The 26,129-nt window shown below is 40.4% G+C and overlaps 1 protein-coding gene across 1 annotated transcript in view; it reads right to left on the reverse strand.

Annotated features, from left to right (window-relative positions):
• Dd (CTD nuclear envelope phosphatase 1-like protein dullard) overlaps nt 1-21,863 on the reverse strand; it is a 41,910-nt gene extending 20,047 nt beyond the window's left edge. The window contains exons 1-3 of the mRNA XM_068379313.1: nt 21,491-21,863; nt 17,234-17,300; nt 3,674-3,864 (exon numbers count right to left, since the gene is read on the reverse strand). Of these exons, the coding sequence (XP_068235414.1) occupies nt 3,674-3,864; nt 17,234-17,300; nt 21,491-21,589 (357 nt within the window). The 5' untranslated portion in view covers nt 21,590-21,863. The remainder of the gene's footprint in view (nt 1-3,673; nt 3,865-17,233; nt 17,301-21,490) is intronic.
• Nucleotides 21,864-26,129: the final 4,266 nt, after the last annotated feature.

The raw sequence follows: 26,129 nt of genomic DNA on the forward strand, positions 1-26,129 counted from the left end.
CCATAACAAAGGGCAAAATACAGGCAAACATGACGAAAATGGTATAGAAATGGAACTGAGGAACAACGTCTTCCTCGCCTGCAACCACCACAAGGCGTATTCCTCCGCTGCGCGCTAGAAACTAGTTCGCAATTGTTTACGTAGCTTACGACGCTAACGCTGCAAGACGGAACGATGCTTAATATTATTTTTTAATTTTTATGGGGGCGCATTCATAACCACGAAACAGCATAAGTCGGGACAGTCGTAACATGAGGACCCCCTGTACAGTACTATTTCCGACAGACTTGTGGTCGTAAAGTTGAACAGTCGTAAGTCAACAACTACCTGTACTGAAATCTAATGCACTTACACATATAGAAAGAGTAGGAACTTCATCTGGCAACAAAGACAGCACACAGGTTGCATGGCAATTTTTTTTGGTTAAGCACTTGATACCATTAAGCTCAAATTTGTTTTCAGTACACTTAGAACAATGAATGCAGTCTCAGGCAGCTGAAAACAGTGGCTCCTGAGGGAGCTAGGAAAGAGATGGGGCTTCCCCGCCACTCACCAGTAATTACCGACAACTCCAGCTTCGCTGAAAACATACTTCTATCAAAGGGCGAGGCTATTACTTTAGTTAACAATGGTGATATTCATTACTTTATCATATCTTTGACTTTACTAATTCGCGGCCATTCGAAAGATCCATTGTGTTCAACTCAAAATGGATATAACTGTTTACTATTTCAGGGCTATTATACGATAATTTGAAAATAGATAAAACGGTGATGCGAAGTGTACGTTTCGATTGTTCACGATTAATAATTTAACAAAGTGAATGGGGAACCCTCGACTATGAATATTTAGCATAAATTCATGCTAAGATAAATATTTGCTTGTATAGATATTGAATTAATTATCACCTACGCAAACATACACTACACAAGTTTGTTGTTACATAATTTCCCCATTTTACCATTCATGTTGCAGAGAAATGTTTTTGTAAGCTGGCTAGCTTTTTAAGACAACTAAACTGTTAACGAATATCCTAAATGTTTCATATTAAGGGAACACTTGAGGGTACACTCGGCCACACTATCTTATTTCTCTTCCTCTTATTTTGTTACACTTTTTATAGTTTATATATGAAGTATTTATTTTAGTGTTGAAATATATTATATTAATTGTTAATTACTTCTATTGCCCTGTTTCATTTCCTCACTGGGCTATTTTCCCTATTGAGGCTCCTAGGCTTATAGCATCCTGCTTTTCCAAATGGGGTTGTAACTTAGCTAATAATAATAATAATAACAACAACAAATAGAAAAAAATCTAAGTTGTAACTTAGATCATATTTAGATGTTATTTTACTAAGTACTTCAAAATGCACCTTCCAATCACTCTTAAAATACCAAAATCCACCAAGGAAGACTTTAATAAAGTGCAATCTTCATAAAAAAATCCCATATTCTGTATATACAGTACATCTCATTCCCCTATAAGTATATCTACCTACTAGCAGTACCAGCTGAACTCGGCTGAGTCCCTGGTTAGGCTGGAGGAACGTAGAGAGTAGAGGTCCCCTTTTTTGTTTTGTTTCTTGTTGATGTCGGCTACCCCCCAAAATTGGGGGAGGTGCCTTGGTATATGGATGGATGGATCACAACAGTGAGTGAAATATCAAGATTAAATGCTAAATAGGTATGGATCAGAGAGAGCTGGATGCAATACTATAATGGAGTCTTATTGGATTGGATTCATGAATTTGAGCTATATAGTCTGGTGTTAGGGCCTGAGAGGCCATTCAGCACCTGAGTACAACTGAGGAAAACCCAGGGTTTCACTATGAAATCTAAGTTGAAGAGGTTGGACAATACAATGGATGAGAGGAAGAGAGAACGGTAGTAATGTAGATGGATATAAAGCAAGAGCAGTTAGGGGACATTGAAACGCTGTAAATCATTGAGTAATGCCTATGGTTGTGGTGGCTGATGTGGTAACATCCCTGACTGGTGAAAACCAGACTGGGGTTCAATTCCCGCGCAAACTCGTTAAGTTTCTTTGGTAGCTACAATTTCACAATCCTTGTAAGCTAAGGATTGTGGGGTTTGGGGGAGCCTATAGGTCTACCTACTGAGTCATCGGCTTGGTTGGAGAGGGGGTTGGGTGCTGATCATATGTATATATGGTCAGTTTCTACTCTATAGGGCAATGTCACTGTCCCTTGCTGCTGCCATTCATGAGCGACCTTTAAACCTTTTCTGCACACCTCTCTAAATGCACCGATGGCACTACCCTTCTTAAGAGGGTCAATGGGATAGGAAAGGAAAGGGGCTATAATAATCTAATGGAAAATACTGCACTTTTTATCCTGATGAGACCAATGTTGTACGGTTTTGAAGCAAGCAATATCAATTGATACAAATTTTATTCCGTGATACTGTATATTGATCATTCTTAATCATGTGTGTGTTCCCTGTAACAAAGAATATACAGTACTGCACCTATGTTTTGAGACAAGACAATTACACAACGGAAATTTTGCAGAAGGTGGTTGTGTTACAAAGGGATGTCGTAAGTTGGTCATAGTAATTTACTAAAATTGCAAAGATCAGTGCACTTAAAAGTTACATTAGCTTAAGGGATTTGGTTTATTCAAAATTTATTGTTGGATCCGATTACAGTACTAAGATATTTAAACTGGGATCTCGTTGGCATTGCACACTCTCTACGCTGATAATGATAACATTGTAACCATCAAGTTACAATATAACAGTACATTAAAAGTTCCTTCCAAGCAAAGACTTCATTCTTTTGGAGCGCTTTCAAAAGAATGCTATACTGTTATCTACCCTTTAATTTCTAGCTGACAATTATCTTGCAGACTTCCTACAAAAACTAATTTCTTCAACATCTTATCTAACCCAAATTATGTACTGTAAAATCTTTTTCTAAAACTACATAATTCCCTTTTAAACATTCCTAGATGTTACAGTACACTTTGCAACAAATAAATAATTAAAATTTTCTGTGTGAATAAATCTGATTGGATTATAAAAAATATAGTTTTGCTTCTAAAACTGAGGCAGTCACAATACTAAGGGTGCCCAGGACCTGAGCGGGAAAAATCAAAATCACAAGAAAAACTGCACTTATACATCGGCAGTTTCCAAACGCTCAAATCTCGGCAATTTAAGAATGAATTCTAAAAAATTTTCAAGTCTATGTATATCCAAGTATCCTTTTTAATGTGAAAAGAAGACTGTTTTTGAAGATATTAAAGCAATAAAAAATAAATAGCACTTTGAACTCTGGAGAACCTTAGTATTGTGAATGCCTCAAATGAGAAACAGCTAGGTAAGCAATGATAATACTCCCTTCATGAGTTATCAGAATAGCTTACCAAATGGAAATTTAATTAAATAATACTGTATACGTAATGTTATGAGCAATACACAGACCAAACCTTTTCAATTACAAGAGAACACATTAACCAAAGATGGATCTGAATCTGTCTACTCATAAAAAATGGACAAATATTTACAATGTTTAAGAAAAAGTCAACATGAGAATGTAAGTAATCTTATGAGCAATACATAGGCCAAACCTTTTCAATTAAAAGCGAACAGATTAAACAAAGATGGATCTGAACCTATTTACACATAAAAAAAATTAGTTAAATACTTACAATGTCTAAGAAAAAGTCAACATGAGGCCTTTTGTGCACAAAGAAGCGAACAGGATGTCGGTCGATGGTTACTTTCAGCACAAAATCTGGAGGTGTGCCTGGCTTCACCATCTGACGTATGACACCATCATGATGGGAATGAATTAAAGTCTCGTCTAAATCTAACACCAGAACTTTCCTCTTTACTAAACCTGTTGGGAGTAAAAATTTTGAAAATAAAGAATAAATAAAATGAAATAACTAGCATCGCCAAAGTTTGATAAAATATACACAAGACCTTTGCTCTATAAATATCTGAGCAAACATTGCTAGCACAATAAAAAAAATCAGTCAAAACATCAACATTCATTCATTTGCAATTACTATAAACTTTAAGAACTCTATCCATTACGATACAGTACCTGATCATCTGTCAAAGCTTAACATTGAGGTGCTTAAGTATACTTCTCAGGATCTTTTCAATATAAAGTCTATGATAAATTATTAAACCACATGGTAATATTATTCATGCTGCAATGGGTAAAAGGATTATGTAATAAAAGAAATGCGTAGATTTAAAAAAAATTCAAAACCCAACCAATGTATCGAGTCAGCACATCATGAGGTAGGATACCTTACTTTATTTGTATGTCATTTCTTTCTAATACCTTCTCATAAAAAGCTTCAGCAATTCAAGTAATTTTGATGTTTCAAGTCTGTTTTTAATCAACTACAACCTTGTATCTCACTATCACAGCATTTACTTTTGAAAGAGCCCAATGGTTTTAGCATAAGACTAGTTTAATGAAAGGTCAATAAAGTTTACTGTATGAAGAATTCTGTTATGTCATATCAATGAATCCAGAAATACTTTAGTCTGAATTCTGTAATGTTTAAATTCTATTATTCTTGCTTTTTATATGAAATGGTAGGATTTACTTTAGGCTCATTCATACTAAACTAAAATATAATGCAATGGTGTTCAACTTTACTGCTTCAAATACTTACTACATTATACCATACGTCAGGTGAAAATGAGAGTGGTGAGAGACTGGTAGATGTGTGTGTTGAACAAGAGATGGTAATAAGTGCTAGCTTTTTTAAAAAGAAAGATAAAAATAAGTATACATGGGTAAGAGTGGCAAATGGAAGAGTAGTAGAAAGGGCATTAATGGATCATGTGTTGATAACTAAAAGAATGTTTGGAAGATTGAAAGACGTGCACGTGTTTAGGGGTATGGCTAACGGTATGTCTGATCATTTTTTGGTGGAAGGAAAATTAGTTGTAGCAAGAGTGGGGGAATAGAGTAGGTGGAAGGAAAATTAGTTGTAGCAAAAGAGTGGGGGAATAGAGTAGGTGGATGTAAAAGGGAGCTAGTGAGGGTTGAAGAGCTAATAAAACCGGGGGGAAAAAGTAAATATCAGGAAAGGTTGAAAATGGCATATGACGAGGTGAGAGTAAGAGAAACTGGTAAATTAGAGGAGTGGAAGTTAGTAAAAGAAAATTTTGTTGGGATTGCAAGTGATGTATGTGGCAAGAAGGTTGTTGGAGGCAGCATGAGGAAGGGCAGTGAATGGTGGAATGAAGGAGTGAAGGTAAAAGTGGAAGAGAAAAAGAGGGCTTTTGAAGAATGGCTGCAGAGTAATAGTATAGAGAAGTATGAAAAATATAGAGAGAAAAATGTGGAAGTAAAGCGCAAGGTACGTGAGGCAAAGAGGGCAGCTGACCTGCGGTGGGGTCAGGGATTGGGTCAGTCATATGAAGAGAATAAGTAGTAGTTTTGGAAAGAAGTGAAGAGAGTAAGGAAGGCTGGCGCAAGAATTGAAGAGACAGTGAAAGATGGAAATGAAAGGTTGTTAAAAGGAGAGGAGGCAAGGAAAAGGTGGGAGGAATATTTTGAAAGTTTGCTGAATGTTGAGGATAATAGGGAGGCAGATATAATTGCTGTTGCAGGTGTTGAGGTGCCAGTGATGGGAGATGAGAATGAGAGAGAGATTACAATAGAGGAAGTGAGGAGAGCACTAGATGAAACGAGAGTAGGAAAAGCATCTGGTATGGATGGTGTGAAAGCTGAGATGTTGAAGGAAGGGGGTGTGACTGTACTTGAATGGTTGGTGAGATTGTTTAATATGTGTTTTGTGTTGTCAATGGTACCAGTAGATTGGGTTTGTGCATGTATTGTACCACTATATAAGGGTAAGGGAGATGTGCATGAGTGTTGTAATTCAAGAGGTATTAGTTTATTGAGTGTAGTTGGAAAAGTGTATGGTAGAGTAATGATTAATAGGATTAAGGATAAAACAGAGAATGCAATCTTGGAAGTACAGGGTGGTTTTAGAAGAGGTAGGGGTTGTATGAATCAGATTTTTACAGTTAGGCAGATATGTGATAAATATTTAGCAAAAGGTAAGGCGGTGTATGTTGCGTTTATGGATCTGGAGAAAGCATATGATAGAGTTGATAGGGAAGCAATGTGGAATGTGATGAGGTTATATGAAGTTGGTGGAAGGTTGTTGCAAGCAGTGAAAAGCTTCTACAAAGGTAGTAAAGCATGTGTTAGAATAGGAAATGAAGTGAGTGATTGGTTTCCGGTGAGAGTGGGGCTGAGACAGGGATTTGTGATGTCGCCGCGGTTGTTTAACTTGTATGTTGATGGAGTGGTGAGAGAGGTGAATGCTCGAGTGCTTGGATGAGGAATAAAACTGGTAGGCGAGAATGACCATGAATGGGAGGTAAATCAGTTGTTGTTTGCGGATGATACTGTACTGGTAGCAGACACAGAAGAGAAGCTTGACCGACTAGTGACAGAATTTGGAAGGGTGTGTGAGAGAAGGAAGTTGAGAGTTAATGTGAGTAAGAGTAAGGTTATGAGATGTACGAGAAGGGAAGGTGGTGCAAGGTTGCATGTCATGTTGAATGGAGAGTTACTTGAGGAGGTGGATCAGTTTAAGTACTTGGGGTCTGTTGTTGCAGCAAATGGAGTGGAAGCAGATGTACGTCAGAGAGTGAATGAAGGTTGCAAAGTGTTGGGGGCAGTTAAGGGAGTAGTAAAAAATAGAGGGTTGGGCATGAATGTAAAGAGAGTTCTATATGAGAAAGTGATTGTACCAACTGTGATGTATGGATCGGAGTTGTGGGGAATGAAAGTGATGGAGAGACAGAAATTGAATGTGTTTGAGATGAAGTGTCTAAGGAGTATGGTTGGTGTATCTCGAGTAGATAGGGTTAGGAACGAAGTGGTGAGGGAGAGAACGGGTGTAAGAAATGAGTTAGCGGCTAGAGTGGATGTGAATGTGTTGAGGTGGTTTGGCCATGTTGAGAGAATGGAAAATGGTTGTCTGCTAAAGAAGGTGATGAATGCAAGAGTTGATGGGAGAAGTACAAGAGGAAGGCCAAGGTTTGGGTGGATGGATGGTGTGAAGAAAGCTCTGGGTGATAGGAGGATAGATGTGAGAGAGGCAAGAGAGCGTGCTAGAAATAGAAATGAATGGCGAGCGATTGTGACGCAGTTACGGTAGGCCCTGCTGCTTCCTCCGGTGCCTTAGATGACAGCGGAGGTAGCAGCAGTAGGGGATTCAGCATTATGAAGCTTCATCTGTGGTGGATAATGTGAGGGGTTGGGCTGTGGCACCCTAGCAGTACCAGCTGAACTCGGTTGAGTCCCTGGTTAGGCTGAAGGAACATAGAGAGGAGAGGTCCCCTTTTTTGTTTTGTTTCATTTGTTGATGTCGGCTACCCCCCAAAATTGGAGGAAGTGCCTTTGGTATATGTATGTATGTATGTATTATACCATGATTCAAATTACATTACACAAGGATTCCTTTCATATGAGACCAAATTGTGAGTGCATCTTATTTATTCTATAGATAAGACAACTGATTCTTCTAAATATAAGACAGGGTAACCATCTATTTCTGTAAGTTGTTCTTTGATGCAAATACTTTAAGACACCTCAAAAAAAAAAAAAATACTAAAATAAATCTTTTTAAATCTATAATGGATATGGAAAGATTAAGAAAAATCAGTTGGTACTTTTACGTAAACCAACTACACATGGGAAGTCACGTCAGATGAACACAGGAGTACTATACCCATATCACCTAAGATAAATATGTTATTTTCATTAGTAAAATAAATTTTTGAATATACTTACCCGATGATCATGTAGCTGTCAACTCCGTTGCCCGACAGAAATCTACGGTCGGGATACGCCAGCGATCGCTATACAGGTGGGGGTGTACACACAGCGCCATCTGTGGTCAGGTACTCAAGTACTTCTTGTCAACAAGACCTCAATTTTCTCCTCGGTCCACTGGTTCTCTATGGGGAGGAAGGGCGGGTCCTTTAAATCATGATCATCGGGTAAGTATATTCAAAAATTTATTTTACTAATGAAAATAAAATTTTTCAATATTAATCTTACCCGATGATCATGTAGCTGATTCACACCCAGGGTGGTGGGTGGAGACCAGCATACATGTTAACAAAGAAGCTAAGTATCCCGTATTACATTTTATTAGTTATTCAAAATAACAATATAAAATAAATAAGTACCTGGTAAGGAAGTCGACTTGAACCATTACTCTGCCTTTATTAAGTACGTCTTCCTTACTGAGCGTAGCGGTCCTCTTAGGATGCTGAACAACTCTTAGGTGCTGAAGTATAAAGGGCTGCAACCCATACTAAAGGACCTCATCACAACTTCTAACCTAGGCGCTTCTCAAGAAAGAATTGACCACCCGCCAAATCAACCAGGATGCGGAAGGCTTCTTAGCCGACCGTACAACCCAAAAACAACAATAAAAAGTATTCAAGAGAAAGGTTAAAAAAGGTTATGGGATTATGGGAATGTAGTGGCTGAGCCCTCACCTACTACTGCACTCGCTGCTACGAATGGTCCCAGGGAGTAGCAGTTCTCGTAAAGAGACTGGACATCTTTGAGGTAGAACGATGCGAACACTGACTTGCTTCTCCAATAGGTTGCATCCATAACACTCTGCAGAGAACGGTTCTGTTTGAAGGCCACTGAAGTAGCCACAGCTCTCACTTCATGTGTCCTTACCTTCAGCAAAGCAAGGTCTTCTTCCTTCAGATGAGAATGAGCTTCTCTAATCAGAAGCCTGATGTAGTAAGAAACTGCGTTCTTAGACATTGGTAGCGAAGGCTTCTTAACAGCACACCATAAGGCTTCCGATTGTCCTCGTAAGGGTTTAGACCTCTTTAGATAGTACCTAAGAGCTCTAACTGGGCAAAGTACTCTCTCCAGTTCGTTACCCACCAAGTTGGATAGGCTAGGGATCTCGAACGATTTAGGCCAAGGACGTGAAGGAAGCTCGTTTTTAGCCAAAAAACCGAGCTGCAAGGAACATGTAGCCGTTTCAGATGTGAAACCTATGTTCCTGCTGAAGGCGTGGATCTCACTTACTCTTTTAGCTGTTGCTAGGCACACGAGGAAAAGAGTTTTTAATGTGAGGTCCTTAAAAGAGGCTGATTGGAGCGGTTCAAATCTAGATGACATAAGGAACCTTAGGACTACGTCTAGATTCCAGCCTGGAGTGGACTACCGACGTTCCTTTGAGGTCTCAAAAGACCTAAGGAGGTCCTGTAGATCTTTGTTGGTGGAAAGATCCAAGCCTCTGTGGCGGAAAACCGCTGCCAACATACTTCTGTAACCCTTGATCGTAGGAGCTGATAGGGATCTAACGTTCCTTAGATGTAACAGGAAGTCAGCAATCTGGGTTACAGTGGTACTGGTTGAGGAAACTGCATTGGCCTTGCACCAGCTTCGGAAGACTTCCCATTTAGATTGATAGACTCTGAGAGTGGATGTCCTCCTTGCTCTGGCAATCGCTCTGGCTGCCTCCTTCGAAAAGCCTCTAGCTCTTGAGAGTCTTTCGATAGTCTGAAGGCAGTCAGACGAAGAGCGTGGAGGTTTGGGTGTACCTTCTTTACGTGAGGTTGACGCAGAAGGTCCACTCTTAGAGGGAGAGTCCTGGGAACGTCGACCAGCCATTGCAGTACCTCTGTGAACCATTCTCTCGCGGGCCAGAGGGGAGCAACCAACGTCAGCCGTGTCCCTTTGTGAGAGGCGAACTTCTGAAGTACCCTGTTGACAATCTTGAACGGCGGGAATGCATACAGGTCGAGATGGGACCAATCCAGCAGAAAGGCGTCCACGTGAACTGCTGCTGGGTCTGGAATCGGAGAACAATACAATGGGAGCCTCTTGGTCATCGAGGTAGCGAACAGATCTATGGTTGGCTGACCCCACAGGGTCCAAAGTCTGCTGCAAACATTCTTGTGAAGGGTCCACTCTGTGGGGATGACCTGACCCTTCCGGCTGAGGCGATCTGCCATGACATTCATATCGCCCTGAATGAACCTCGTTACCAGCGTGAGCCTTCGATCTTTTGACCAAATAAGGAGGTCCCTTGCGATCTCGAACAACTTCCTCGAATGAGTCCCCCCCTGCTTGGAGATGTAAGCCAAGGCTGTGGTGTTGTCGGAGTTCACCTCCACCACCTTGTTTAGCTGGAGGGACTTGAAGTTTATTAAGGCCAGATGAACCGCCAACAACTCCTTGCAATTGATGTGAAGTGTCCTTTGCTCCTGATTCCATGTTCCCGAGCATTCCTGTCCGTCCAAAGTCGCACCCCAGCCCGAGTCTGATGCGTCCGAGAAGAGACGGTGGTCGGGGGTCTGAACAGCTAACGAAAGGCCTTCCTTGAGAAGAATGCTGTTCTTCCACCACGTTAGAGTAGACCTCATCTCTTCTGAAACAGGAACTGAGACCGTCTCTAGCGTCATGTCCTTTATCCAGTGAGCAGCAAGATGATACTGAAGGGGGCGGAGGTGGAGTCTCCCTAACTCGATGAACATGGCCAGCGATGAAAGTGTCCCTGTTAGACTCATCCACTGCCTGACTGAGCATCGGTTCCTTCTCAGCATGCTCAGGATGCACTCTAGGGCTTGGTTGATCCTTGGGGCCGACGGAAAAGCCCGAAAAGCTCGACTCTGAATCTCCATACCCAGGTAAACAATGGTCTGGGATGGGACGAGCTGGGACTTCTCTAAATTGACCAGGAGGCCCAGTTCCTTGGTCAGATCCATAGTCCATCTGAGATTCTCCAGACAACGACGACTTGTGGGAGCTCTTAAAAGCCAGTCGTCTAAATAGAGGGAGGCTCTGATGTCTGCCAAGTGAAGGAATTTCGCAATATTCCTCATCAGTCTCGTAAACACAAGAGGTGCCGTGCTTAGGCCAAAGCACAGGGCTTGGAACTGGTACACAACCTTTCCAAAGACGAATCTTAGGAAAGGTTGGGAGTCTGGATGGAGACGTGAAAGTATGCGTCTTTCAGGTCTAACGAGACCATCCAGTCCTCCTGCCTGACCGCTGCTAGGACCGACTTCGTCGTCTCCATCGTGAACGTCTGCTTGGTGACATAAGCATTGAGAGCACTGACGTCCAGCACCGGTCTCCAACCTCCTGTCTTCTTGGCTACAAGGAAGAGACGGTTGTAAAAGCCCGGGGATTGATGATCCCGGACTATGACCACTGCTTCCTTTTGTAGCAAGAGCGACACCTCTTGTTGCAACGCTAGCCTCTTGTCCTTCTCCTTGTAGTTGGGAGAGAGGTTGATGGGAGATGTAGTTAGAGGGGGATTGAGGCAGAACGGAATTCTGTATCCCTCCCTTAGCCACTTCACAGACTGAGCGTCTGCACCTCTGCTCTCCCAAGCTTGCCAGAAGGTCTTGAGTCTGGCTCCTACTGTTGTCTGGAGAGGAAGGCAGTCAAAACTTGCCTTTTGCGGACTTGGAACCCTTCTTGGACTTGCCTCTGTGACTGTCTGCACGGGTACCTCCTCTGCTGGAGGCTCTGCCACGAAAGGGCGGGATGAACCTAGAAGCAGGTGTATCAGCTGCTAAAGGGCGGAAGGGTCTAGGCACGGAAGGTAAGGGTTTAGCCTTACGTGCAGAAGAAGCCATGAGGTCATGCGTATCCTTCTGGATAAGAGAGGCAGCCATCCCCTTAATCAACTCCTCCGGAAACAGACACTTGGAGAGAGAAGCAAACAGCAACTCTGACTTCTGGCAAGGAGTGATACCAGCAGATAAGAAGGAGCACAGATGTTCTCTCTTCTTGAGGACCCCTGATACATATGAAGCCGCAAGTTCACCAGACCCATCCCGTATTACCTTGTCCATGCTGGACATGATCAGCATGGCCGAGTCCTTGTCAGAAGGGGAAGTCTTCCTGCTTAAGGCTCCCAAACACCAATCGAGGAAGTTGAATATCTCGAAGGCACGAAAGACTCCCTTCAACAAATGATCAAGATCGGAAAGTGACCAGCAGATCTTCGAACGTCTCATAGCCAACCTGCGGGGAGAGTCAACCAGACTTGAGAAGTCGGCCTGGGCAGAGGCAGGAACCCCCAAGCCAGGTTCCTCTCCCGTGGCATACCAGACGCTCGACTTAGAAGCCAGCTTGGGAGGAGGAAACACAAAAGAGGTCCTTCCCAGTTGCTTCTTGGAATGCAACCAGTCCCCCATAACCCTCAAAGCTCTCCTTGATGATCTGGCTAGAACAAGCTTGGTGAATGCAGGCGCAGCAGACTGCATGCCCATAGCAAACTCGGAGGGCGGAGAACGAGGGGTTGCAGACACAAAGTGTTCAGGATACAGTTCTCTGAACAAAGCAAGGACCTTGCGAAAGTCTAAGGAGGGTGGCGAAGACTTGGGTCCTTCAACATCAGAGTGAGGATCATCCAGATGAGCAGCTTCATCCTCCGATACATCCTCATCCGAAAGGTGAGTTGTGAGTGGCAAAGGCAGAGTAGCAAGCTGAGTGGCTGAATCCTGCAGAACGGGTGCACGCGTACCTGCGGATCCATCATCATGTCTCTGCTGGACAGACTGTGAGCTGGCAACAACAAAAGCAGAGGGCCGGTGTGTGGGAGGGTCTGCGGTGGGCTGAGGAGCATGCGGTGTGGTATGCAGAGCATGCTGTAAGGCATGCGGCTCATGCTGCATGGTATGCGGCTCATGCTGCATGGGATGCGGCTCATGCTGCATGGTATGCGGCTCATGCTGCATGGTATGCGGCTCATGCTGCATGGTATGCGGCTCATGCTGCATGGTATGCGGAGCATGCTGTAAGGTCTGCAGAGCATGCTGCATGGGCTGAGGAGAATGCCGCATAGTGCTGGAACCCGGCAACTCCTGATGCGGCAGCTCACGCATGTTAGCAGATGGTGCAGCAAGAACATGCGTCTGGCAGTGAGGACTGCGCAGCGGTGGAGGAGCTCTCACAGGTAGGGTGTGGGAGCAGGCAGCCGCAGTATCTGCAGAGCGCACAACCTCTGCGGGTTGTAGAATAACAGGAGGGGTGTTAACCTTCTCTGCATGATACTCCTGCATAAAAGCCGCAAGCTGAGACTGCATAGTCTGCAGCATGGACCACTTAGGGTCTACTGTGGTTGGAGCAACAACAGACGGTGCAGAGGCCTGTTGAGGGACCACTCTACCTCTCTTGGGAGGTGTGCAGTCATCAGAAGACTGCGGCGAGTCCGAACTGACCCAGTGGCTACACCTGGGCCGTTGGACTAGCTCGGAAGGGACCTTACGTTTGAGCGGTCGTGAGACCTTGGTCCACCGTTTCCTCCTGGAAACCTCTTCCACAGACGAGGAATGTAAGGGCTCATTCGTCTGGGAGTGGAAGGGACGATCCTTAGCAGATGCGTCCGCAACCACTGAGGATACATCCATGCGCCGATCAAGGCCTGCCGAACCCTTTGGTCCTTCGACATTGCTTCTCCCCTGGGCTTGGGAGCTTGCAAGAGGTCCCGGACTGGGAGGACGGCTGGCACGCACAGATGTATCCTCATGCACAACACTAACACTGACACTATGCACAGCACTAGCACTAACATTTCCCACTGCACTCTTCGCTTTCAGCTCTCTGACATCTGCCAAGAGCTGATTGCGGTCACTAACCAACGACTCCACCTTATCACCGAGAGCCTGAATGGCACGCAACATATCAGCCATTGCAGGCTGAGCACTCGTAGCAGGTTCGGGAGTCACCACCACAGGGGAAGGAAAAGGTTGAGGGGCATGGGGAGAGGAAAAATCCACAGAGCGAGAAGAACTCCTATCTCTCTCCTTCTCTAACCTACGTGTATATCTGAGGAATTCATTAAAATCGAATTCCGAAAGCCCAGCACATTCCCCACATCGATCTTCCAATTGACAGGATTTTCCCCTACAATTGGAACATACGGTGTGAGGATCAACAGAGGCCTTCGGAAGACGCCTATTACAAGTCCTAACACTTCATTGCCTGTATTTAGGAACTTGGGAATGGTCAGACATCTTGAATTTTAGAAGTAGTCAAGGGGGAATTCCAAAGTAAAGCAAAGATCGTTAACCAATGAATCAAATTAATTCCAAAAGCTTGCTAAGCTAAGGATAAAGCTTCCTGTACAGCGAAGGCTAAATTTCAGAGCAAATACTTCACCAAATCGTGAACAAAAGACTCCAAAATCAACAGCGTATCCATGTAGGTCTTGCCGGCGGCACGACAGAGGAAAAATTGAGGTCTTGTTGACAAGAAGTACTTGAGTACCTGACCACAGATGGCGCTGTGTGTACACCCCCACCTGTATAGCGATCGCTGGCGTATCCCGACCGTAGATTTCTGTCGGGCAACGGAGTTGACAGCTACATGATCATCGGGTAAGATTAATATTGAAAATTTAAAAGTTATTTGTATTTTTCCTAATTACATAAACCTGAGTCCTTTAATACGAGATAAATTTCAAAAGCAGTTGAAAATCTATAACAAGGTGTTGGCAGTTGCCGGGAGTTACCGGCCAGTGGCGAAGACTCCCCCTTATGAAGTTACTTTGATTGCATTTGGGACTTTGAGGGATAGAAGGCAGGAAGTCAAGTCAAAAGACTTAGGTTTGTACAGTTGGTCAAAATACAAATGACTTTCAAAATTTTTGATTTGGACCAACACAAATACAAAACTTTGTCTTTTAATAGGAGACTCCATAGGTGAGAGGAAGTCCCTATTACCAAAACTGGCAGGCTAAAATCCCAGTATTGTTAGCTATGCTCGGACTTAATATGGTGCGAAGCGTAGAGTTACACATAAAAAAACATGGCCGAATGTACCTTCAGGTTCATGGCCTAGGCAACCAAGGTTGTTGCACAGGAAAATCTCTTAGAATAGCAAGTCTGCTAATTAAGGCATATACAAATAGATGGTTTTAACAGTACACATCCATCCTCACTCCCCCATAAGAAGGATGGTGGAATGAACACCTATTTTAACAGTAATATAATAGATGCTTGATATAAGCAGTGTTTACCTGTATCAAAGTCAGTCCAGCTTCATGAGATCCCAACAGCTATACCCCAAGTGTAAAGGAGCTGGGGTCACTACAAAACTTGCTGAGCAGCAATCAAAGGTCGTAGTAAAAATGTATTGATCGATTTTGGAGTGCATTCCCGCAAATAATGCACAGTAAAGGTGGTCTGATGCTTACATACTTAAACGTCTAAGACTTGAGCTAACATGAGATTTTTCTTGAAGGGAGGCTAGAGTAGCATCAACTCCTCTGATCTCATGGATGCACACCTTAACTTTATCTAATACATGGGGGATCTAGGGCATAATGCTCTAATAAAAGTCTCCGCAGCCAAAAGGAGATTGTATTTTTGGTGACACTTTTACACTCTACCAGTGTTTATGAATAGGCTATGTAATCTAGCTCTGGCAGTCTGGGTTCTCTTAAGTTAGCACCTTAGTACCCTCTTAGAAGACAAAAGTAATTCATCCAGATCATCGGTTATTTCCCTGAGCGAGGAAACCGTAAATGATGAAAACCTAAAATCACTGATTGACGGATTTTTTTTTGCTACAAAGTCGGGAACACAAGATAAAAAAGACCTGTCCCAAGTGCTCACAACAGTTGGTGTAATTCACTTATGCATTTAGTCGAAGCCAAGCCAAGGATAGGAGAAAAACCGTTTTTAGGGTAAGGTCCCTATCTGTCTCGTCTCAAAGGTTCATACAGAGCTCTCCTTAAAGACCACGACACCTTAGTCACATCCCAGGCTGGAGGTCGAATCTCATGAAGACGGCATGTCTGTTCCATACTTCTAATGAGCAATCGTGTACACTGGAAGCAATGCAATCATCTAAATTACTAGCATTGGGTCCCGCTGCGTGGTCTCGTTCACCTAACATGAAAACATTGGTATGTGTTGCCTATTCAGTAAGATTGTAGAATAGCGGATGTCTCTCCTAAGACTCTTGGAAGACGAAGTGTGTGTATGGATCATAGAACTGCGGACACACTGTTGAACCCAAACTGACTCAGTTAGTGTTCCGAACATGACCCCAAAACATTACTCTTTGTGTGCCGGAGATGACAACCCCTTAGGAGAAAAGTCCAAGGGAATATTTCTAGTTTCAGAAGAGAAACCCAAAGGTCTTAAAGGAGTAAGAGACATGCCTGACTTCTACAAGGAATAAAGCAGTGTTTCCAACAATGGAGATGGAAGAAGCTCAGGCGAGTGCCAAGATGGTTGGCTAACAGCAACAAGACGGTTGGATGCCCAGTTCCATTGAGATCAGGCTGCGTGCACACAGGAGGGATTTCTGGGATGTATCCTAAAAAGTGATTCTAAGAACCCATGTCCCTAAGGGATTAAGAGCTACTTGTACAAAACAAAAACACTCGCATGCAGTGATAGCAAACAAGATGGATGATGAATCTCAGCTGGTATACAGTGAGCATCAATCGGAACACTGTAAACGGCTTGAGTGAAGTCTGAAGCCAAAAGATCAGCTACAAAGGTAAAATCCTGCCTCATAATGGAGGGCAGAAGGATCTACAGTACGTCGTTTAAATCCATGCCGAAAACAGTCACCATTCTCTGTTACCATGCCTAGGGTAAGAGCCGATTACAAAGGACCAGGCAGGGGAAGATCTTGGCTCGAAAGAGAAATCTATACTTCTTACTCTCCTTCGAAATAAAGAGAAACAGATAAAACGAAGTAAGAAGACTGAAGGCCAGTAACTGATGTCCAATCACTTCAGCAGCCAGAAGACGAGCGAGTTATCAGCCACGAGGCACATCATACAATCCTATACAGCATACGAGGGAGGGAGAGGCAACCATACCAAGCTGCCAGACATACGATAATTCTTCAACCGGCAATAATCGGATTCGCCCAGAAGTAAACTAACAAGTGACTCAGTTTGTATCCGCACAAGAACAAAGCTAAGTTTATGCAGACGCCAAGAGCATTTTAGTGTCAATCGGTAGCAAGAATCAAAGTGGCTGTACAGTATACCGGCAGAAGGGGCTGGCTTCACCAGCAGATGGGGTGGTGAGGAACGGTTACTGCCAACACCTCGTTACAAGCTTTTGTCTCCAGAGTTCCTGCTACACTTAAATCAATCTCATGTTAAAGAATAAAGGTTTCTATTTGTTTAAGAACAAATAATGATAACAGTATGAGTAAATAGGATAAAAAAAAATTAGAACAAATAAATACTTACTAAGACGATGCTTTGAAAGAGGAGACAAGGGAAGGACCTCGTATTTAACTGGTTGGTACTGCAACACCTGAAAAATTTTATTTAAGTCTTAATTAAAAGCAATCAATACCAACCAAAATAAAAAAAAAATTCCGGAATATGTAGAAATTACTGGATTAAAATTGACAAGAATTCCCAATAAACATGGAAATCTTCCATAACACAAAACTACATCGTGTAAGATTGAGCAAAGCACTAATACAAAATCATCTCGATAGCAATATAAATAAAAAAAAAAACAATATTATTACTAGCCAAGCTACAACCCTAGTTGGAAAAGCAAAATGGTATAAGCCCAAGGGCTCCAACAGGGAGAAATAGCCCAGTGAGGAAAGGAAATAAGGAAATAAACAAAGGATGAGAAAAAAATCAACAATAATCACTCTAAAAAAGTAACGTCAAAACAGATGTGTCCTATATTAACTATTAACGTCAAAACAGATATGTCATATAAAAACTATAAAAAGACTTATGTCAGCCTGTTCAACATACAAACATTTGCTAAATAACAACACACGGTGAATGAGATCTGATGGGAACACTCGCTGGTTTCTCCAGTAGTCTTCAAACAAACTTTATTACATTTTGGTATAAAGGACCTTAACTTATAAACTTAATAGGTTCCAAGAAGCAGATTGTAAGTCGCATTGTTTTTAAGTAAAATTTTTTTACATTTTGACCTAACCTGAATCCCATGCCTATGATTTCCAGCTACAAAAGTAAACAAGCATAGTAGTCAAGTTTCATATCAAATAGATATCAGGTTATTATAAATGTTATTTTGCTTACTGTATTATATATAAAATTGCTCTATTAAAGTATTTCTTTATCTTATCTTTGTTATTTTCAGTAGGATTTGTGTTTGTATCTCTGAATGTTTGTAAGTTGGGAACCTGTAATTATTGTCAAAGTTTAAACAAAGGTAATAATTACATCCTTAAAAATATTCTTGTACAGCTCAAAGGTATAGTAATGTTTTGGCCTAATTGCAATAGGATAAAAACAATTTTAATTTAAAAGAGACAACAGTGTGTATTTGAGGGATTTAGCATTAAAACCAAGCATTGGGTCACCTTTCACCATTCCATACAAGGGGACATGATATCGCTTGTAATGTACTAGACAGTGTCCGCAAAGTTATTAGGACTGATAAGTTTGTATACATAGGAGAGCTAAAGTTGTGGGTGTAGTGACATTAGCAACATTCTACTACTTTTCATGTGATCCCCATCATCTAATTATGGTGTGTTTACACGGGGTACAGCAAACATTTTTAAATTACCCTGGGTATTGCTTTAATATCTGACTGCAGAATTCAACTTCAGTTTACCAAGGAATTACCTACAAGCCCAAAAGCCATACACCCCTAAACATACTAGGATCTATCAATAACTTTTAAAAATAGTATCAAAGTAATGGGGGGGGGGGAGGAGACGAGGCTATATTAGAAACAATGATGAACAATGGGGAAAAAATTTGCTCATTTACTTGGTAAGTAAACAGTCATAAAATTACCCAGTCAATGAATAATCAATTTCCAAAACAAATTACATGTATTATAGGATCTGTTTGTCTAATCTTTCAGATACCCAAGCAAACTCTGGCTTTACATAACATTGTACAGTATATACAATACTGACAGTATACATAAAACTCCATGTCACACAAATAATTACTGCATTCTATATCATCATAAAAAGATTGCCTTGTGTAGCCTCACAACGTGAATACACAATGTTTTGTTAAATACGATACGAATTTTGTAATGTCGAGAAAAATAAGACCTGAGCTTCATTTAAAAGAACTAATTGCCCTTGCGTCAATAGGCGTAGGAGGAGATGACGATGATGATGATGATGAACTTTATTCACCACAGTTGATTACGACTTCATGATGTTAACTCTGAAATAATTATTTACATTAAAAATCAAGTCCAACTGATCTAATTTCTAACCCTCAAGACCAATACATATACAATTACATTAAGAGCAGATATACGTCAACTTTATTTTAAAGGACTTATAACATCAAAAAGTGTTTTTGGTGATTAAAATGCCCTCTAGGGCTTTGAAGGGATATTTCTCATTAAATACTAAAGAAGGTTCTGTATAAGAAATACTATACATTAATGTATGAGGAAATAATAATAGTACTTATCGACTTGAGAGATCCTAGCCTAACCTTATTATCTCTTACAACATTCTGAACATTTTCAAATAAATCAAAATATACTGCAAATGATGCCTACTAATCCAGTGAATTATCTACTAAATTAAGTCTAGGTAATCAATGTGCATCATCTCAAAGATAATAGACAAAGAAACTGCACTTTCCAATAGATTAGTGCATATAAACACTAGGAACAGTATGAAATCACAAAGTTCAGGAATTAAAGGTGTTGGGTTTCTGTTTAATCCGAATAGATGCTCACCAGAACTTCGGCCAGGCAAGCCCAACACTCCACGGTGGTGCCCAACCACAGCACAGTGACCTCCCCAGTAAGCAATTTAAACTCAGTCCCGGACGGGGATCGATCTGCTGCCATGCGAATGATAGGCAAACAAGTTACCACTGCACAGGGGTACTAACCAGGAGGCTAGACATTTTACAGGTAACCAACTTAATCTCCCCACTAGCCTGTATCTATCAAATCAAAGAGGGCCCAAGTAGAGAATTGTCTGATAAACAACGCTATTTTACCATTTGAATATATTATCGATAAACGAATTCCATCAGAATTAAACTTACAAAAGTTCTACCTAACAATACAATTCCATAGTTTCTGTGTACTTTGGTCTTCCACTGTCTTTGGAGAGTTCTCTTGTTTGAGGTTAATCTCACACACACTATTCTATATGTTTCCCTATTTCCTTTCCTCACTGGGATATTTTCCCTGCTGGAGCCCTTGGGCTTATAGCATCCTGCTTATCCAACTAGGATTGTAGCTGAACTAGTAATAATAATCATAATAATAATGATGATGGTAATGACTCGCCTATATATCAGAAACACCTAAAACTGTTTAGTAATAATTGTAGAACGGCGCTCAGTTTTTTACGACACTGATTATTAAAAGGAAACCTGCAAAATCAAGTTTAAGTACTTCCTGCTGGTAATTGGTAATTATAAACTTAAGAAACAGTGCTCAGTGATCTGAAGATCTCTTGCCAATAATAATGTTCATTCCAAATGGGCTTCGGCAAGAGTTCTGAACCAAATAGCGTTTTACAATTCCAGTAACAGCAAACTCGTCCCCAAAACTTAGATTATGCATGTTTCCATCCATCTCTTTGCGCCGTAGTAGACCACATCTGGCGTTCCACAAAAAAAAAAAAAAGGGGGGGTATTCCAATCATGGGGTTTGTATGATGACGGCCATGGCCCATAACTCCACTATTTTCAATCCCATCGTTAAGAATACGGCAGTCTAAGGGGGTAGCAGGGGGGCACTAGCCCACCGTTAGGTAAGTAGGTAAGGACACGACTTGTAGGTTAGGTTAGGTAGGGAAGTTTAGGTTAGACGGCGTTCTATAAACGTGCTCCTGTCCTTCGTTATACAAAGGCTCCCCAAACACTTTCTAAGCAATAAAATATGTTATTTATTTGAAAATGTGCATCAACCTTGGCTTCAATAATTCTTTAGACCCAACCAATGCTCATTAATATGCTTAGTTTGCCAAAATGGCCTTTCTAACATAATGAACTTTCAATAGGACACTGAAACAATTCTGAAACACACGAATTGCTATTTGCTTAAATCTCGTATAAACATCCAAATGCCTCCATTCTTAAGTTATCCTGTCTAGGCTACGTAATCTCACATATATTCACTTTATCAAAACATAAAAGCTTAAGTTGAGTTTTATTTAAACATATATTCGTCTTAAATTTACATAATATTATTTGTGAACTAACAGGATATGGGGTACATCCGGTACTCTAAACGCTCAAACTAGTTTCCCATTAAGATAACATTGCCTGACCCATGCCTACGTTAATCCCAGCTTGGGCCTAAACAGGACAGGTAACAAATCCTCATATCCAAACGGAGGGGATTGGGATAATCGACTAATTGTCAGACATGGATTATCCTACAGAATTTTAAAGCACCGTAAGACAGACTTAAAGTATCCTAGAAAGCTAACGTAGTCCACGATACCCTGGACGCACGGTGTCATCCCTCCCACAACCTGAATAGGACTTAAAAAGGCTACTTACCACCCTGGCTTGCTTTCGGAGGACATAGCATATGAAACTCCAAATCTTTTGAGCCAGGAGCAGGAAAGCGCGAAGGCCCATTTGGAGTTGTTTATACATTGGGGACGATTTTTTTTCAGGGGAATCTCCGCCAGCAGTAGTGTTGACTTTGCCTCCTCCAAGGGCAAAACCTCCTCATGGCACTCTAGAAACCAGACCGGCTGATACCAATAGGACACATACACACATCACAGTTCAATAAGAGTTCTTTCAGAACGTGGCCGAGTCCTTAAATCACGTCAAAACATCGACCCAGTTCCTTCAGGATTCCCTTCAGGACGACGATAATATTGGTGCCGCCACACTCGCCAAAACACCCGACAGATGGCACCAGCAGTCAACGCAATTCTGCCACCTGATAGGATTAGACTGTTTCCTTTTTAAGAAAGATTCTTTCTCGTATGGCTTCTCAATTCAGTTTTTTTTTTTTTAAGGACAAATTGTGCTCAAATTTTACATATAACATTTATTTGTTTTGTTTTTCATCATCTTAATTATATATTAGATGAGTAGTGTCCGCCCGACAAGATTATACTTACTACTGTTTCCTTTTACGAAAGTTTCTTTCTCGTATGGCTTCTCAATTCGCTCTTTTTTATTTAAGGACAAATTGTGCTCAAATTCAATATATAACATTTATTTGTTTTGTCTTTAATTATCTTAATTGTATTTTAGATGAGTAGGGTGTCCGCCTGATAGGATTATACTGTTTCCTTTTACGAAAGATTCTTTCTCGTATGGCTTCTCAATTCAGTCTTTTTTTTAAAGACAAATTGTACTCAAATTTTACATATAACATTTATTTGTTTTGCATTTCATCATCTTAATGGTATTTTAGATGAGTATGGTGTTTATATTCCCTTTTAAGAAGTACTTTTACATCTGAAATATTTTCGGGTTTCTCCATTTTGCGGCTTTACAAAGAAAAAAAAATGTTCGTAAATACTTACTTCCTTTTAAGGAGTTATGTTTCTCTTCCTGTGTTCGTTATATTTCTTTTTAACTTGCTTATTATTTTGTTGAAACTTTTATAGCATATTTTTTCTTATTATATTTCCCTTTTTATTGGCGTGATTATACTTTAAAGTTTAAGGCAACCTTCAGTTTTATCACTTTAAAATGCATTTTAATGCTTTACATCAATGTGTGTTATCTTTATCATATTGGTGCTATTTATTGGATACCAAACGTTTACTTGATTTAGATTTTAACCATAAATAGTATTTATTTCAGAAAGACAAATAGAAATCGTTTATATTGCTATGTCTGAAAATGGAAATTTATGCTTAGTTTTAGTGCTTCCACTAGTGTTTTTATAAGGACATAACATTCATTGTTATTACTATTATTATTATTATTATTATTATTATTATTATTATTATTATTATTATTATTATTATTAAAAATGATAGGTGTTGCATTTATGCTGTAGTTGAGCTTGCAATAGGTCTGATTTTCCTTCTTCCATCAGTACTGTTATTATTATTATTATTATTATTATTATTATTATTATTATTATTATTATTATTATTATTATTATTATTATTATTATTATTATTAAAAATGATAGCTGCTGCGTTTATGTTGTAGTTGAGCTTGCAATAGCTCCGATTTACCTTCTTTCATCAGTAGGCCTACTGCTATTATTATTATTATTATTATTATTATTATTATTATTATTATTATTATTATTATTATTATTATTATTATTATTCACTGTTTCTGTAGGTGCTCAATCGTATGTCCACTTCACTTATACCCAGTGGCATAGTTCACAACGATCCATTGACTGAAGACGTCTAGCTTATTGGAAGAATGATCGATTGTCTAACTCAATGCTTTATACTTCTGCATCACGACACACTTTCGTAATCGAAGGTCAAAGGAATATTATATAAAGTTATAGCTGCATAAACTGCAGTGAAGTGTTAACTTCTCTCCTAATAACATTCATATATCCCTGAACATGTCCATTTTGCTGAGATCGATATGAAATTATGCGTTACAACTATAAGAATTAGAATTATCATCATCATTATCTCTTCCTACGCCTATTGATACAAAGGGCCTCGGTTAGATTTCACCAGTCATGTCTATCTCGAGCTTTAAATCAATACTTCTCCATTCACTATCTACTTCACGTTTCATAGTCATCGGCCATGTAGGCTGAATAAGATAAACTACAACATAGAATGTTAAAAATTTATTCAGAAAAAAAAGGATGGAACTTCTTGCTTCATTCACATAACACTATTTTCGGGAGTAAGCCTAGGCCTATTAGGAGCAACCATATTGTTGTGATATAGTATATCCTCTTATTCAGCAATCCATAGTTAAGAAACACATTAAATCTCAATACGATATATAAACCGTAAATTACCTTGATCGTTGTATAATCAATGTTTTCAGTTTCATGATAGTTTGCCCCTTTTTGTTTAAAAATGAATAATCATTGAAGATAAACTAATCGTAGTGCAGTGACTTTCTAGTCAGGTTTAAGCTAGAAATTAAAAATTTTAATGATTGTCTTTTACAAATGTTTTCTTAACTTCCTTGGCCTAATTGTGACTAGAGTCCTTTGTATTAGACACTAACCACGTATACTGTAAGTTTATTAACAATGAATATTTGGATTAGAGTAATATATCTAAATTTATGCCCAACTCGCTATCACCATTCCCCATAGATTATAGGAACTCATGACTAATGGCGTCTGTCATTTCTTAGTAGTCACATGTCCTAGTACTGGCCAGTAGAGATTATTATTATTATTATTATTATTATTATTATTATTATTATTATTATTATTATTATTATTATTATTATTATTATTAACTAACTAAATAAGCTACAACCCTAGTTGGAAAACCAGGATGCTATAGGCCTAAGGTCTCCCACAAGGAAAAATTTTCTCTACACTACCGTCAAGTTCTTTGGCAGATTTCAGAAAATGATACTCGATATTGGTCTATTTTCCTATTCCTATACTCAATGGGAAAGGGAGGCAAGTCCCCAAGGCCTTGATTTTAGTAAATGATACTCGACATTGGTCTATTGTCCTATGCCTATACTCAATGGGAAAGGGAGGCAAGTCCCCAGGAGTTGATTTTAGAAAATAATACTCGACATTGGTCTATTGTCCTATTCATATACTCAATGGGAAAGGGAGGCAAGTCCCCAAGGCCTTGATTTTAGCAAATGATACTCGACATTGGTCTATTGTCCTATGCCTATACTCAATGGGAAAGGGAGGCAAGTCCCCAGGAGTTGATTTTAGAAAATAATACTCGACATTGGTCTATTGTCCTATTCATATACTCAATGGGAAAGGGAGGCAAGTCCCCAAGGCCTTGATTTTAGCAAATGATACTCGACATTGGTCTATTGTCCTATGCCTATACTCAATGGGAAAGGGAGGCAAGTCCCCAGGAGTTGATTTTAGAAAATAATACTCGACATTGGTCTATTGTCCTATTCATATACTCAATGGGAAAGGGAGGCAAGTCCCCAAGGCCTTGATTTTAGCAAATGATACTCGACATTGGTCTATTGTCCTATGCCTATAATCAATGGGAAAGGGAGGCAAGTCCCCAGGAGTTGATTTTAGAAAATAATACTCGACTTTGGTCTATTTTCCTATTCCTATACTCAATGGGAAAGGGAGGCAAGTCCCCAAGGCCTTGATTTTAATAAATGATACTCGACATTGGTCTATTGTCTTATTCCTATACTCAATGGGAAAGGGAGGCAAGTCCCCAGGAGTTGATCTTAGTAAATAATACTCGACATTAGTCTATTTCCCTATTCCTATACTCAATGGGAAAGGGAGGCAAGTCCCCCAAGAGTTGATTTTAGAAAATAATACTCGACATTGGTCTACTGTCCTATTCTTATACTCAATGGGAAAGGGAGGGAAGTCCCCCAGGACTTGATTTTAGTAAATAAGACTCGACATTGGTCTATTGTCCTACCCCTATGCTCCATGGAAAAGAGAGGTAGCCTAAGTCCCCAGGAGTTGATGTGTGGACTCATATCTATGGATGGACTTTGGTATGGAGGTCTGTACTTGGCAAATAAAATACAATTTGGGAATTGACATATGGGAAAGTATCATATACTCTCGCCAGCCTTTTATGTCTTCTATTCACGCATCTTGAGATACAATCTTCATGCATATGTTTCTGGGGCAAAAGAGAACTGTGGTCTCGTACTGGATGTATTTGTTTCCTGCATCTATATTTTCCTAATTTGGGAAACGTAATTACTACTATTGGAAACTTTTCTGCCTAGTGATTTGCTGGTCTGGAGTTCGAACCTCGCTCAAGCTCGATAGTTTTTGAGGTGTCTGCAACCTCACCATCCTTATGCATTAGGGGAGCCGCTACGTTTCTGCCTAGTGATTTGCTGGCCTTGTGTTTGAAACCCCGCTCAAGCTCGATAGTTTTTTTAGGTGTCTGCAACCTCACCATCCTTATGCTTTAGGGGAGCCGCTACGTTTCTGCCTATTGATTTGATGGCCTTGTGTTTGAACCCCGCTCAAGCTCGATAGTTTTTTAGGTGTCTGCAACCTCACCATCCTTATGCTTTAGGGGAGCCGCTA

The sequence above is a fragment of the Palaemon carinicauda genome, chromosome 8 (assembly GCF_036898095.1).
Source record: "Palaemon carinicauda isolate YSFRI2023 chromosome 8, ASM3689809v2, whole genome shotgun sequence".
NCBI lineage: Eukaryota > Metazoa > Arthropoda > Malacostraca > Decapoda > Palaemonidae > Palaemon > Palaemon carinicauda.